Source organism: Euprymna scolopes, chromosome 5 (assembly GCF_053919585.1).
Source record: "Euprymna scolopes isolate OS-2025 chromosome 5, ASM5391958v1, whole genome shotgun sequence".
Classification (NCBI taxonomy): Eukaryota; Metazoa; Mollusca; class Cephalopoda; order Sepiida; family Sepiolidae; genus Euprymna; species Euprymna scolopes.
In genome coordinates, this window is record NC_136486.1 from 69093948 (window position 1) to 69111228 (window position 17281).

Sequence of the window (17281 nt, forward strand, 5' to 3'; positions counted from 1 at the left end):
AAGCTAAAACATCAGCTAAACAACTATATTTTTAATATTGAGTCTTGTGCGTGTGGAATTGTAGAGAGAATATGCTACTTACATATACTTTTCTTTGACTTAAATTGATAAACATGTCAAACATTATGTAATTTTTAAATGCACCGCATTAATCTGTAAGTGTTTAAATTAAATTGAATGGCGAAATGCAATAGAAATTTATTCAATGATGTAAATACTATGAAAGTATATTAAATAGATACTACATACATTTAAATTTACATAATGTTGTTCCGGTTAATACAGAATTAATTAAGTAATCGTATGCAAATTATTGTAAGTTTTCACCGAGTGAACCTTTCACAAGAATAACTATTATATAAACAGAATTGGTTAAGAGGCACACAAGAATAATATAGAAAGTGATATTGTTAAATACTCCAATTCTTCGTTTGCGTACATTTGCTTTTGTTATAGCTTCTTTATTATCAGCGATAGAATCATCGTCTTTACTATCGGTATTGCCTTGTTTAGGTTCAATATGTCTCATACGTTGTTGTTCTGCTGTTAAACTTATGATAATCGCCATTATTGTCGAAAATCCACTGAGTATAGTTGATCCAATAAGAAAGTATTGAACAGCAGAATAATTTTCCGTGTTAAGAGGCATTTTCTTATCGAATTCTGTCATGTATACAACGTTTGATAGAAATGTTGTTGTAGAAACGGATAATCTCTCGCCGTGGTCAATTGAGAGCTTAAAAGGTAAAATACTACTTAGGGAAAGGAAAAATAATGGTAAGAGACTGGCTACATCTTTGAATTGAGTCATTCTTTTTAAAGTGAACCTGATAACACCAACACTTTTATCATACACTTTTTGGGGATAAAACTTAAACCTTACATCCCATACATGATGACGCCAAAATATGGACTTTTCCACAAAAAACTTCGAAAATCGTACATAATCATAATTGCTGCTTTCAATATAAGCATACATTGGGCACAGTTGCGTGTCAAAAGGATATGCTATCGGGTTGATATTACAGTTAGAATAAACCATTATAAGATGCTCTTTTACCAAAGTTCCATTATAATGTATAATTATAAAGTCTTGTCCAATATCCAGTGGGGGAGATCTTACATTATAGATTCGTATTTTAGGACTCCAAACTTGTTCGGGTTTGATAAAAAGACGTGTTATATTCCCGTACCTACCTGCATCCCATGTTAATCGCTTGTCATACCATTTCGTCAATATCTGAGAGACTGTACACATTTCGCCGGTAACGTAGTCAAGTGATAGTAACCTTTGCATTTCAATAGTTGTGTTTATTGCTATAGGTTTGCTCAAGTCCGATTGCGGACCGATATCTGTATTGCTTTTGGTAAGTAGGTATTTGCGTAAATCACTTTCATATTTATATCCGAGTGAAAAGCAGATGTGCAAAGCCATAATAACTATACGATGAACTGAACTTATGATTTTCATGTCTTTCACAATCTCACAATATATTAATCAAAGTTGTTATACTGATCGAATGGCAAAAATCCTCTTCAGTATTGTATGAAAAAAAGTGCAAGAAATAACACTTGACAATCACTTAGCTCAATCGAAAATTAATATAAATCAATACAATGCTTATTTAATAGTATTCATTTCTTCCAATACCGTTTCAATTTTGGGTAAACGCAGAAAGAGAAAGTGGTAGATAATTATTAAATTCCCAATCACAATATCTTTTATATGCGCAAGAACCCTTCACTGTTGAAGAATATCATTTTTGTAAGAAATTTCCTCTTGTAAAATTCCAAGAAACATTCTAAGATGAATAGTTTTTACCGCTTAAATAGTTCATACTATGTCCAAAAATATGATAGTACTTTTTTACAAACTCCCTCGCTAATGTCCTCTGAGTGAACAATGTTAGGATCAATGCATAACCGTGTTTTAATGTAGTTTCTATTACTTTTCAATTGATTCAGTATTCGGATATCCGTGGCACTTCATCAGCAAAGTGATATTTTCGAGTAAAATCCGCAATGATCACAATATGTTATACAATATCATTTTCATTTTTCTGTATAACTTGAAAGGTGCTACTTTTGTATTGTAAGTTTTTCTGAAGTATCGGAATGTTGTTATCAAAGAAGTTTTTACCTTCGACTACGCCGGAGATAAAATGGAGAAGGACAAGAATTACATCCAACAAAGCATTGTGAAAATTGCATCCAATAATTTTTCTTTGTTCACGTTAATAAATAAATTATAGATTTCTTTTAAAAAATTCTGTGTTTCCGAAGAGATATTCGTTTTCTTTAATACAAAGCGTACTTTTTGTATTTGAAGATAATGGACCAGAACATAATTGATATTGCGATCCTTGAAATGAATTGCTTTGAGTCGCTTGTCAATAAGAATTGCACTTTTATGCACTCAACATCTTGCAAGACGAATAATCCTGAGACCGAGCTTAAGTATTCAGGCTTTACTTTTGTACTTTGCTTTGCGAATAAAGGAACAATACACACACGTCAGTGATTTTTTGGAAGAGCAAGTATCCCAAATCTTATTCAATAAGCAACATATGCTTTCAATAGATAGCGGAAAATATTGTTAGTCTCTCAAACGTGTGCGTCGCATGATAGTCATATAATAAGGTGCAATGACTATTTACATTAGATTGAGGGTTCTTCCAAAGTATTAACGTTTCCTCCGCAGCCTCTGGATGAATGTATCATAATAAACTATCTTATGATGCCAAGTTGATTTTCTTGGTTCTTTTTATTGTATTTGTTTTATTTAGTAATGCATGAATACACCACCTAAGTAATATTTGCTGATTAAGTAATGCTTCGTTTGCTGACTATGAAAATTAAACATTGATGCATTGATTTTACTGGAACCGTAATGGAAGGTATCTTAGGAGATACGTAATAATAATCAAACAAATAAAGCGTATCGAGGAAAAAAGCACTGTATATTTATATGAATTTATACGCATGCTTTAAATACATTTATTACATTTATATTGGCTATGTCTGCATTTTATACGCAGACATTGGCCTAACGCGCTCTGTGAATCGTTTAAATCGGAGAATAATATGGCGTTCATTAATATTTTAGAATAACTTGCTAATGGTTGCTTTCGATTATTGGTATTGTTAATGCATAAAAAAATCGCTTTTTCATAAGTGTTGCATATCTTTTCATCCAGACTAGTTTTTCCGTAAACTTCAAGCATTGTACAGAATTGATTTCTATAATGGTGTGCGTGGCTATTATTTTAAAAAATATATTATAAACTTACATCGGTAAGTTATTCTAACTTGTAATCAACGGTATTATATATATATATATATATATATATATATATATATATATACCCGACTGGCGTGCAATTAGTAATCCCCTGGCCCACTTCCCATAGCAGTAGAGCAACGAAACTTGGCACAGTTGTTAGTCTTTCTCTACATAGGAACCAAGTTATGCATTTCTTTCATCGTTATATGCAGCTCTGGAGATCGTTTTTTTAGAACATCCCATGTTAGTCCTCCAACCACAACGTGACTTCAGAACTCAAGGCTGCATCATCTGGGAAATGATTTCCTTTCAAAAACAACTTCATGTCTGGGAAGAGGTGAAAGTCAGAGGGTGCAAGGTCAGGAGGGTAGGGAGGATGGGAACAGATTTCATAAACACATGATTGTGCTTCTGATATATCGCATGCGAGTTGTGGATTGAAGCTAGGCGTACCCGTTTTGAGAATCGCTCCAGTCGTCGCATTGGATGAACATGTGATAGGCCTTTTTTTCCTCGAGCGTGTTGCAACGTGGGCACTCACGTAAGTCCTCCATCTCAATACTTTGTTGAATAGCATTGAGTTTTAACGCGTTCTGAGCCAATCTCAGTTATTGGGATGATTCGTACTTTGCATTCACCTGAATCGCTCGCCGAAGGGGCCGTCAATTACGATGCTCACTTATTCTCTGTTGCTGAACCGAGGAAACTTTTGGAGCGCGGATTGGCATCCTCTAAAGAACTGCGATTTTAACAATCGGCTACTATCGCCTTCAAGCAAATAGTCAAGTTTAGATAATTCCTGTCAATGTTCAATTCAGGAAAGCAGTTTGTAGGTGGGTTGATGACGGGTAAGTCGAACATCTCCAAACTTTCATTCGCACAGATGCTGAATACAGACTTGTCTGTAAAACTAGTGCTTTTTTTAAGCGAGGGCAGAAGGCACAGAATCACCTTAAGGAGTCTGAAGGCAAAGGGAATTAAGACTGGTCACTAACCAATGAGGAGAAATACACAAGTGTCGCACGCATTAGGCATACTTTTTACGGAGATTTAGCTTGGAAGCAAAATGTTAACGAAAGTTCAGATTTTTCACTTCAACACCAATCAATTCTTTTCTAGCAGAAGGTACGGTCCGAATTGCACATAGAATATTTGAACCGAGCCATCTATCCAGCAAAATTTTGCTGGAATAATGCCGCCACCGATTCCGGCACCTAACCTAGGACCGATTAACTTGTTACGGCTTATTTGTTCTCTTTGTGTTCATTCGAAATGTTAGAGCACCTTGGGTCTACTCACATTGACCTTAGCCAAAAGGCCAACGAAATATAAAATAATGTATTAATAAATATGTTTTAATTAATTAAATATGTCTTAATCTATTATGTTTTGAAACAGTGAATATTTATTACATATACCTCACTTCGAAGGGTTCGAGGATAATTTTCACGGATATTTTTGTGCGACACTGTAAATGTTCTGTTCCCATGAAACATTCCTCGATAGGAGACCTACTCCTTTTGGAGGAGGCAGGAGTAGCGTAATATATTTTTTGTTTTCCCAACTCCATGCACTCAGGTATTATTTTTTGTTTTATGTGAATGTTGTCTACTCGAGTTTAGAGTTTCATTACTGGATGTTGTGTAGAAATAAAATCATTCTGACATACATTATTTTGTCAATGATTCCCACTGTGGTATGTATTGTTCATACATAGTACAACTCTACCGGTCTCATCTTAACGTTTATGAGAAGTAGTATACTATCAGATCTGTTGTCATAATATTAATAGAATCTTCTCAGGTGTTTGCTTGTTGCAGGTGGTTTTCCTTCGCAAAGATATCATCTATTGATTTATGACCTTAACATACTTTGAAGCTATAAAGTTTAGATTCGGTTTGTATCATGTTAAAAGGGCACCATTCATAGAAGATCAATATGTATTATTTTCTAAATAGCAATTCTGTCCAATTTGTAAGTAAGAAAATAAAAGCAGGTATTCCCACACGAAATAGAAATGGTATTTGATCAATATGTGTGAGTAGTTTATTATCGAATTTGTTATCGTGTTATACTTTGACAAACAATCGTTGATTATGCAAGACCATTAAAAGCATTTAGTAAACAATAGCAATAAAGAGATGGAAAGTCGATATAGTCAATCGCTAATGTTTAGGTGTGAACACCAGTACAAGGTCAGCTAATTGCTGGAATAACTGACAAAGGGGTCAACTGCGGTAAGTTGTTCTGAAGACGACAGGTTGACTCATACAAGAGTACAGAAATACACGACCGTGCAAAATAGGATTCAAATGAACCTACTTAGTTTTAGAGAGAGTTGAGTAGCTTGAAATTGTACAAAAATGTTCACGCATATTATAAAGTAAAAGTTGTTTTTTTTACGTGGAGGTCACCACTTATCAAAGCCAGGAAGCCACTCGGGGAGTTTTATTCGTACCTGACGTATGATAGCGAATTAAACAACGACGTCTTTTTGATGTTAGTTACAATTCTTTTAATCATCTCTATCATAACTTATGAATTTATTAAGAAAAGTGTATGTTAATCATTCTAAATAAGAATAATATAACATTAAACACGTTTCACGATTTCAAATAAAACATTGGTACAAATTCCGAATTGATCACTTATGAAATAAGCTCATCATGTCATCAATTCATAATTTAACTTGGAAACTTCTGAAGCAGTCGGAAACATAAGCGTTTAAATTAACGCACTTTATGCGTTTTTTTTTAAGTTTTGTAAACATATAACGAACTGATGCTTTTTCTTGTGGATTTTTTGTTGCGTTTGGAAAATTTGTGTAGAAGAATTTGTTTTCTTGTTTTTTAAGGCGAAGTTTTATTTTAGAGTATAAACACAACGGAGAGTATTCTTTGGGATTTTGCTTTGTGTTGAAAATATTTATCAAAAAGATGATCACATCTTTGCACAAACGGCAAAAGTTCATTTTCTTTTATAATATTAATGAAAATAGTATTTTTATTATGTGTGTAAAATAATTTTAATGTTTCATCGTTCGGCAGTTCATTTCTATTGGGCAAACTAGTACGTACTTTATTTGGGCAGTCTTTCTGACAAGGGCTGAATAGTTGGAGCCAAACATGCTGAAATGCAAACGCCTTTTTTATTTGTATGATACGATTTTATAAAATATGAACAAATTTAGCTATCTCACTTCGTAGTCGACACTGTTTACGTAAGATTGATGAAGATTAAGACTCTAACGTTGACTATGAAAAATAAAAATGACTTAAATTTAGAAAATGTTAATGTAATTATATTTTCAGTGAATTATATTTTCGCAAAACATGTCTACTAAACGGGAAATTGACTGATTTGCAGCGATAATATAAAAAAACGTTTTTAATTTTTTAATACAATTTAGTTTTTATTTAAATTTAGTTTTCCAGCCAAAATAATCATATTTTCCTTATATGACAGATTGAGTGACTTATAGAAATGACTAGTAAGTTTTACCTTAATAGTGCGGGATATTTAACAGAAGTTTACCTCCCTCCCACAACGGGCAAATGAGTTAAAGAAAGATGGATTGAATATTCAGCGCTCTAAAGAAAGGTTATTAGTAATTTTTTAAATCCAAACACCTTGAGATTTAGTCTTTTTTCCTAAACGTTACGTTAGTGGTAACCTCACCTTCAACTCTAATTCTTTCTCCAGTTATTGGATAGTAAGATTTTTGTTACTTCGTACATTTTAATGTGTGCCACACCTGCCTCTTCTATATTTTTCGAGTCTTGCTTTTCTTAGATGATTCTTTGGCATTCCTAAGCCAATTGGGGAAGGATTTTTTTGGTTCCTTTTCCCATCTGTTTAGTTCCCGGTATATTGCAGCATTCAGAATTTTTTTCTTTACATTCGATTTATAACATTATATACTCAATTCTTAATACTGCGATATTTTAAGTTATAAATTCATTATGTTTTTCACTAGAATAACCTGTCTATTTCTCTTCCAGTTTTAACAACTAGACCTTTAATTTCCCATGTTTAAGCTTAATCATATAACTTTTCATGCTCGCATATTTCTATTGTAATTACATATATCGCTTCCCATCGAAATAGCAGTTTCTTTTAACTAAAGACAAACCATAGATTGATGTATTGACGACATAGTGTGTTTATCTGCGTATTTTACCTTTATTTATAGTCGTTTCCTTATCATTTTTACGTCGTTATTCATTTTAAAATCTCCAGACCACCTTATACGATCCTACTTCTGTAATACTAGGGTCGTTTAAAAAATAAAGCATCCTCTATATATATATAAAAGCGAAAATGTGTGTACATATGATCGCTTTTTGTGTATGTCCAAGAAAGGCTTTTATTAGAGAAGCGCTCGGCCGGCTCACAACTTCTCAACACTTTTTATATCACATATAAATCATAATATCTCCGAGTTAACAACAAAGCTCGCCTGTCTATTTAATTTGCTCGATTTTGGGAAGATAAATATTCAACAGTTTTCGCTCGCCGCATGTGGATTAGGCTTTTTCGTATAATAAAAGCGACACTAATTCTGGCGGTATTTTCCGGTGGCAATCGCCGGAAATGTCCGAAAGCAGCGATGCGATGCGATGCTGCTCGCCCTTCGGGTAAGCAAAGACTTTATGTAGGGGCAACTCCACATATAAGACCTTGATCAATGCAGGGGCAACCCTTCATACCAATTGTCACTATCCAGCTCCTCTACTCCCCGGGGACATGGTCCCCATTTCCCCTTCACTCCTCACTTTAAAAATCGGCCTTGTGCCTAATTTGCTCGGTCGGGGAGCAAATAAATACTAGCTTTGATCAATTTAGGAAATAGTTTCCTTATATCAAACAATTGCTATTCAATTTGGACAAGGGGGCTGCCCACCTCCTCAAACATCTTGGGGAAAATAAAAACGAAAGCGTTCTCGCAGTAAATGAAATACCCTGCAGTCAAAGTTTTTTTTTCACACTTTAATTTCCAACTCTGCCTCAAGTGTTTGGGTTCGATCCTCATGCTCACCTACCAAAACATTTTTTCTTTATTTTACCACCCGCGGAGTTTAGATTTACCCAAAACCACACACACATCCAAACACCTGGGCAACGCCGGGTACCCCTGGCTAGTCTATATATATAAGAGGCAAAATGTGTGTGACCATTTCGTGTATGTCTCGCAAAGGCTTCTTTCGCACACGCTCCTGGAGAGGTTACGATCGCTTAGAACTGTTTATAAACTCCCTAGATATCTAGGATTTGGGAAGGTATGTAGCGTCTCGATTTATTTACGTCGATTTTTACAAAATTATTGCTATTTCAGCCCGTCTTGTATTCGTTCAGCTTTGTTGTATAAAAAGCGAAACTAATTCAAAGCTAAGGTGTGTTCCTTCCGGCAATACTCACCTACCAAAACATTTTTTTTATTTTAACCCCCAACCCGGAGTGTTTATTTACCCAAAACCGTACACACACCCAAACACCCGGGAAGCCATTTTTCACGTGTTTTTTGTTTTTTTTGTTTTTTTGCAGATTTTTTTTTAATGTTCGTTTTTCTGTTTCCTTTTGTTCTTTTTTTAGTTTAGTTTTTTTACTTCGCTTATTCTTTTTGGTTTTGGTTTCGAATCGTGGTGGCAGATGCCTTTTTTTTCGCTTTTGTAAAATTTAATATTGAAGCAGGGTTATTTAAGCCATTTTTCACGTGTTTTTTTTTTCACGTTCGTTTTTCTGTTTTTTTTTTGTTTTGTTTTTTTTACTTCGCTTATTCTGAAGTTTTCATTAATACCCTCCGTCCCCGCCCGACAACACACACCTACAAACAACCGGGCTACGCCGGGTACCCCCCCCGCTAGTATTTCATAACTCAAAAAGTAGAAGTTCTATGAATACGGGAGTTGTACCATGAAAATGAGCGAGTATTTGTAATCCAGAATTTATTTTTTTACATAGTTATCTTCCATGTTCAATGCACATTTGCCAGCGATGAGTGTTAACTATGCATGTTCATCTGAGGCGCCCATTGCCATATGAATGTTGTTCTAAAATTTTAAACTCCTATTAACATAAAACGATTAAGTGTTACAAAAAAGGAAGTAGTACCAAAAATTGAACGGCGTTTTCTGCTTCAAAAATTGGTTTTCTACATAACCACCACAATTTTAAGTTTCTTTCTCGAGTAAATCAATAACGTATCATTGATTTCGACATAGCTCTAGGACGGAAATTGCTTTCTTAGAGCCTAACATCATCAATATCTGCAAGAGAGAGATGAAAGTTTCAGGTCATGGATTCATAATTTCAACCATCAAAACCAGGCCGTGTGCAATCCTCTCTTATCGATTGCACCGGAATTAAAAATAGGATTATTACATTTGATACGCAACTCGTACACACACACTCACACAAGAAAGACTCATAAAGAGATATAATCATATAGCATCCTTCAAAATACCACATGTCAACAATAAGAAGAAAACAACATCATTAGCAAATTGGATCAGGGAATTAAGGAAAAACAAAATTGAATACAAATTGAAAGGATCGATATTGGGTAGTGCCAGTTACCAAAGAAGTCGGGCCGATGTAACCTTTGCAATCCCAAATCGCATCATATAATAATATCTAAAGAAAATCTTCTTTAAAACCGCCAGGAAGTAATTCAAAACTGGTTACATAAATCAAGATATGTATTATCGCGATTAGAACCTGATTAGTAAAATTATCAAATTAAAATTGAATTAACGTAATTAGCAAGCAAAGTTAATTTTTATTTATTGAGACTAAAATGTAAATAAATAAAGTTGAGAATAAAATAGAAAATAATAAATTTAAAGTGAAAATAATGGTTAAGTAAACAATTAAAACTAAATTAAATATAACAATGATTTTAAGGATAATTTAAACAGTAAATAAAAAGGGAAGGGTATGAATATTTATGTTGCACTATTTAGTATGATTTCAAAATACCATGTTAGGATATAATATAAATAGTACTAAATTCTATAATAGTTATTTATAAGTGGTAACCGATGGACTTAAATAAAACATGATTAGGAAAATAGATTTTAAATAAAGAAGAAAAAGTATATATATATATGTGTGTGTGTGTGTGTGTGTGTGTGTGTGTGTGTGTGTGTGTGTGTGTGTGTGTGTGTAACTACCTCAATAGCATAATTTTAAGTATTTTCCATATAAAGATAACTATTTTATATAAATATAATTAGCTAATAAAAAACAGGATAAATAAACATTACATGCTTGTTATATAGGCCTAATGAATTTAGATAATGATAGAATATGGGATTGAAAAATATATCTAAATAAAGATTTAATATGAACAATGAAGGTAAGTGTGTTAATATATTACACATAATATATTATTTTACTGTGGAGTGATAAAAAAGAAGGTACATCTATATTATACAATTAGGAATGGAGGAAGAATTAAATACTAAATTAGTATAGGGAATAGAAATGTATCATGACATTATTACTTAGTTTGATATTAATGTTCATAGATGGTACATTTGAGTTTGTTAAGTAAGTTAATTTATGGATTAGAAAAATTAAATGGTAATAATCATAATAATAAAAATGTATTTTGATAATCAGACTCCATATTGATCTAAAAATAAAATGTATATGATGCAACAAGTGATTATTAATTGATTGATAAGTGGGATCATATATATGAGCCAAATGGTTTAATTGTGAATGAATGAATGTAAAAATCAATGTTATAGTTATAATAAGATATGTCTATTGAAAATCTATTAAGATAAACTATATATTTTTAATATATATACTCATTAACTGTACGTCTATGAATTAATTTCGTAATTATTATTTTAATTTCATAAAAATAAATAAATAATTTCCTATTAAATTTTTCGGTTTTCCTCTGGGATGATCATCTTTAGTTAACTATTACGTGTAATTATATTCATGCAAATACTCTACATGATTTACCCTTGCATAATATTTGCGTAAAATGTTTACAGGAAACACAAAATTGTTTCCATATATATTTATGCATACGTATATATTTTTGTTTAATCTATCTATCTATCTATCTATCTCCATATATATATATATATATATATATATATATATATATATATATATATATATTTAAAAGTGAACATGTATGTGTGGCTGTGTGCCTGTCTGTGTATACATTTCCCTACGCAATAACTCTGTCAATTTTCAGTCTACAGACTTGAAATTTGATTTACAGGGTACTGAGATTTGGGAATATATTTGTGATACGTTTTCGGCCAGAAATGTGGCTGTTAAGAGGTCAAAGTTTAAGGATTTGACATTGAGAACTCTACCAAACTCCTCCGACAATTTTTAGTCTAAATACTTGAAATTTAAGATATAGGTACCTTGGGCATGGATCTAACTTAATAACTTCATTTGAGCCCAAAACAGTAAATGTTAAGGGGTCATAATAGGGGTCAAAGTTTTAGAAAGTTGACCTCTGCGGTCTCTACCAAATTACTCAGACAATTTCTGGTTTAAACATTTTAAATTTTACATAAAGTGTATTCAGAGATAGGGCAAGCTTTTTAATCGGGTGGGTTCGAAAATTTTTCGTAATCAATATATACATGTATGTATGCATGTTTGCATGTCTGCCTAAAACTTTCCACGGAGGCGACGGAGTTTACCAATATCAGCATCGTTTTAAAGTCCGACCTTTCGGACGACAAATATTAAAAAATTGGCTAAAAATATTAATATAGTAACCTTCAACTTGGAATTTTTCTACAGGGGTCACTTTTTTCGCGATATTTTTGAAATCATCCTCTCCTCCTTAATTTAAAGAAAATGTCACTTCCGATTTGCAGGTGGTCGTAAAAGCATAGACGTCAGGATTTTTTCCCGTTCTTTTCCTTCTTCGCGGCACTGGTTCGACCCTGCCTTCCTACTATCACGTTTTTTTTTTTTGCTCAACAGACACATCCAAACACCCGGGCAACGCCGGGCCGAAATGCTAGTCCGTATATATTTTTTTAAATCTATAAAAGTGAACGTGTCCATGTTTCTATGTGTCTGTGTGTGTACATTTTCCTACGCAATAACTCTGTCAATTTTCAGTCTACAGACTCGAACTTTTATATATAGGGTACTGAGATTTGGGGAATTTTTTTGATACGTTTTCGGCTAGAAATGAGGCATGTTAAGGGGTCAAAGTTCAACGATTTTATTTTTGAGAACTTTACTAAACTCCTCCGACAATTTTGGGTCTAAACACTCTAAATTTTAGATGTAGGTTCCTTGGACATGGATCTAACTTAATAACTTCATTTGAGCCCAAAACAATAAATGTTTAGGGGTCATAATAGGGGTCAAAGTTTAAACAAATTGACCTCTGCGGTCTCTACCGAATTACTCAGACAATTTCTGGTCTAAACATTTGAAATTTTACATAAAGGGTATTCAGAGATAAGACAAGCTTTTTAATCGGTTTGGATAGAAAAATTGTAGTTACCAATATATAAATATATGTATGCATGTTTGCATGTCTGCCTAAAATTTTCGACAGACACGACAAATTTTCACAATGTCAGCATTATTTTGAAGCTAGATTCTTCAGACGACAAATACCGAAAAATTGGCTAAAAACATTAATTAAACCATCAACGGGGCACTTTTCTACAGGGAGGGGTCGCTTTTTTCGCCGATATTTTCAAGAATCACCCGTCTTTTTATTTTTCTAGTCTTAATTTAAACCTACGTTATTTCCAGTTTGACGGTTCTCGAAACTGCAAATACCTCACGTTTTTTCCACGTTTTTTCCCTTCTTTCACTGTACGGGTTTGAGCTTGCCTTCCTACTACCACTTTTTGGTTTGGCTTAACACACACCTCCAAAGAGCTGGGCAACCCCGGGCACCCATGATTGCAAATAAATATAAGTAAAGTTAATATTTCGTTATATTTGTTCAAAGGGACGTAACTCTGCCTCACTTTAATTAAGTAACATTAATTATTTGTAATTACGATGCAAAGGAGTTTTCAGATTATTTGTAAACTTAACAAAACGTAAGTATAGTTTTTGAATTGTACGATTTTTAAAAAATATAAGTGTAAGGATTAATAAGGTTGATTATATTAGCTAACAGAAATGAATTATGTATGGTTTTCAATTTAAATCATGAGTAAGTTGTGATCACCGAAATGATCAATCGTTTTTTTTTCAGTGTAGACTAATTTCGCATATACAAATATATATAACAGTTTATAATTTGTTGGTATTATTTTCATAAGTATGCATACACAAATTAGAATTAATAAATTTATTAATTATTAAATATAACATTTTGGTAGAAGATCTATAAATTAATTAAAATTGTTAGTACAAATAGTTTGGTTTAATGCCTTCGTTTGATAAAAATTAAATAAGGCGTAATGAAAAAATATAAAGGTATTTGCAGCTTCTCTTCTAATTTTCGGATTTTAATCATGCCAAATCACACTTCATTTCCTTTTAAGGGATTGATTGTTGCTATTTCTTCTGATAAGTTAAGGGCATAATAGACTCACTGATTTATATAATAGTTTAGTCATTGATTTTGCGCTACAAAACAGATACTGTCAAGAATTGTAGAAGTCAACTGAATTAAAGTAATAAATTACAAGATGGTCGACATCATGAAGTTTGGAATATAACTTTTTCTCATTTCTCTTTCTGTCTGTCTGTCTGTCTGTCTGTCTCCGTCTGTCTGTCTGTCTATCTCTCTCTCTCCCTCTCTCTCTCTCTCTATATATATATATATATATATACATATAAATATATTATGTTATATTATATTATATTTTAGTAGGTCTAATTAGTTTTAATAATTTTAATAAGTCTAATTCAGACCCGGAGTCTAAAGAGCAGGGTTTATTTTAATGTATTAGTAAATGTATTAATACGATTAAAAGAAAACAGTGCTGAGACTGTAAATATATAATACGCTCAACAGGTATATATATATCCTAGAGCTATTTTTATACTGAGTAAAACGATTCATAAGTAAGAATTAAAAATCAGTTTCAAAAGGAAGCACAAACAAAATCAACAAGATTGTACGATCGTTTCAGAAACGATGTTCATTTTATTTAAAGTGACAATAATATTGACAATAATTAGACAAACTATAACAGCATGCCAAAAGATATAAAAATATAACAGCCTTCCTAAAGTATATAGAAGCTAGCTATAATTGCAAGAAAGAAGTAGCAACAGCTAAGAATAAATATACTGAAACCACCAGGCGTGTTTTCTGGGAAATCTACAATAGTGTAGTAAATAATAGGCAATCGACAATACCCCCACTATAAAAAAATCATAAGGTTGTTTGAACAGCAACTGAGAAAGCTAACATGCTTGCCCGTCAGTTTGCCTCCACCTTTACCTTGGACCCAGCAAACCATTCCCTCCCTGATTTTCCTCTACGGACAGAAACCACGCGTGATGATCTGAAGATCAAGCCTTCCCAAGTACATGATATCATAAAAAACCTAAACACCTCAAAAGCATGTGGACCTGACCTCATCCCAGCTGTGCTATTAAAATATGTTCCGCTGAGGTCGTTCCTGTTCTCTCTAAACTCTTTAACAAGTGTCTTAACGAACCTTGCTTTCCTGGCTGCTGGAAAACTGTTTCTGTGTTACCATTTTACCAAAACTCTTATGAAAGAACTGAACCATTAAATTATCGCCCAATTAGTCTTCTTCCTTCTTTTCGCCACAATATTTGTGTCCTTTAGTAATCAAGCTCTAGTCCACCACCTTACAGCTGCTAAACTTCTGTCAGACCACCAATATGGATTTAGGCAAACCCTTGTTACTGCAGATATTCTAACTGTAATCTCTAAACGTTTATACCAAGCAATGGATACGGCAGCGGAGGGGGGCAGTAACCCTAGATATATCTAAGGCTTTAGACAGGGTATGGCACGAGGGTCTTCTCATTAAAATAAACTCCTGTGGTATTATTAAACGAATGCTTAGCATAAGCAAATCCTTCTTAAATGTGAGAAGCACCCAGGTTGTCCTCGATGGGCGTACGTCACAAATTATTTTATATAAATGCGGAAGTACCTCATGAATCGTTATTATTTCTGATATTCATAAATAACTTACCTAATAAAATTGTCTCTGAGATGGTTATATTTGCCGACGGTATAGCAGGCACGTGGGGAAAACTAATGACCACATATCTAAGTTAATGGTCGAAACCTTCGAGGAATACCTTTAGTCTGTAGTGGAATGGGATAAAAATGGATGGCAATGTTCAACGTTGCCAAGACAAAGCTCGTTTCCTTTAATAATTCCACGAAACCTTACCAAACACTTATAGCTATCGCTAGAGATACTTTACCTGAGAGAACTTCGTTCTAGCTCTTAGGCTTAACGTTTACATGAAACATTAGTTAGAATAGATACATCAAGATCATTGCAAAGGCTGCTGCAAAGAAGGTGGGTTCTCCCTATCGTGCTAGAAAATTACTTACGCCTGAAAGTATCCTGTACCTCTACAAAGGCACCATTGACCCGTGTGGGGAGTACTGCTGTCACATGCAGGCTGGTGCATCTGCTACTACTGCTCTTTCTTGGACAGGGTCGAAAAGGGAGTGTCTATCGTAATAGGTCCCGCACTGTCATCTACACGTCAGCCCCTATCCCAAATATCCCGAAATGTCGCATCTCCCTGTCTGTTTTACATTATTTTAAAGGTGGATGTTCTGAAGAACTACAAGCCCCTGTACTTCGACACGAAAATACCTCCGTAAAACCCGACAACAGCGAAGTCCCACCCCTACACAGTTAAGATCCCTAGATGTAAGAAACCTTTACTCTGATAGCTTCTTCCCCAGTACTGCAGACCTTTGGAATTCTCTTCCGGTTTCCTACTTCCCCAACTGTACTGACAGGCAGAAGTTCAAATGTAATGTGAACAGACATTTTGCTGCTAGACTCCTTACATAGTACCCCTGAAAATAAGGTACCTGATAGTAGTCCTCTACATCAAAGTGGCAATGTGCCTTATTTGGGGTAAAAATGTAATTAAAAAAGAAAGATACACTGACTCAAATTGAAACAGATTTTATAATGGAGATAAAAAAGGAGTATCTGCCTTACACATCACTAAAATGCAATTTTTATTTTGGTGTCTTTAACTGCTTCCTCTATTTTTGGTGATTAAAAGACTTTGTTTTAAAAGGAATAAAATTTTGTCAATTGAAATAAAATGAACATCATTTCTGAAACGATCGTACAATCTAGTTGATTTTGTTTGTTTTTCCTTTTGAAACTAATCTTTAGCTCAAAACTATAAATCGTTTTACTCAATATATATATATATATATATATATATATATGCGTGCATGTGTGTGTTTGTGTACGTGTGTGTATAGTGTCCCAACAAAATGTATACACTTTCAATTATCTCAACTTGATACATGAATACGCTATACTACGTTCGCAAGAGATGTTTAGGAATAAAGAATGACACTTCCAGAAGCATGGAGCACTTATCCACTATAATCATGACGTAAGAGCATATCTTAATAGTCACGTGCGAAGCCGATTGTAAGTACGAGTAGGTAGTACTGACTATTGTCCACGCTCACCGGATTTGAGCCCCTTGGATTTTTCGCTTTTGTGGGCGGGGAAGTGGGTATGCTAAACACAAGATTCACACCACAAAACTAGCTACAATGAATCAGTTTAAAGCAACCATTGAAAGATGATGTATCAACATACTAATTGAAAAGATTACGAACGTTTTCGATTCAATCAGTGAGCGTTGTCAGTTGTTCATGGATCACAATGGTCAATAATTTGAACATTTCGATAATTAGCTGGTTTCTATATCTGTTGTCAGCATTTTGATGTATGAAACTTTTCTATCTTATAATCAAATTGGTTTTATGGTCATTTAAAGAGCGTATACATTTTAAAGGGGCACACCATATATATATATATATAT

General features: G+C 33.6%; 1 protein-coding gene across 1 annotated transcript; it reads right to left on the minus strand.

Moving 5' to 3' along the window:
* Positions 1 to 310: 310 nt before the first annotated feature.
* On the minus strand, positions 311 to 1435 carry LOC145276590 (chemotactile receptor for terpenes 1-like). The gene has a single exon (XM_080127787.1). The coding sequence runs from the start codon at positions 1433 to 1435 to the stop codon at positions 311 to 313; it is 1125 nt and encodes a 374-aa protein (XP_079983913.1).
* Between the last annotated feature and the right edge of the window lie 15846 nt (positions 1436 to 17281).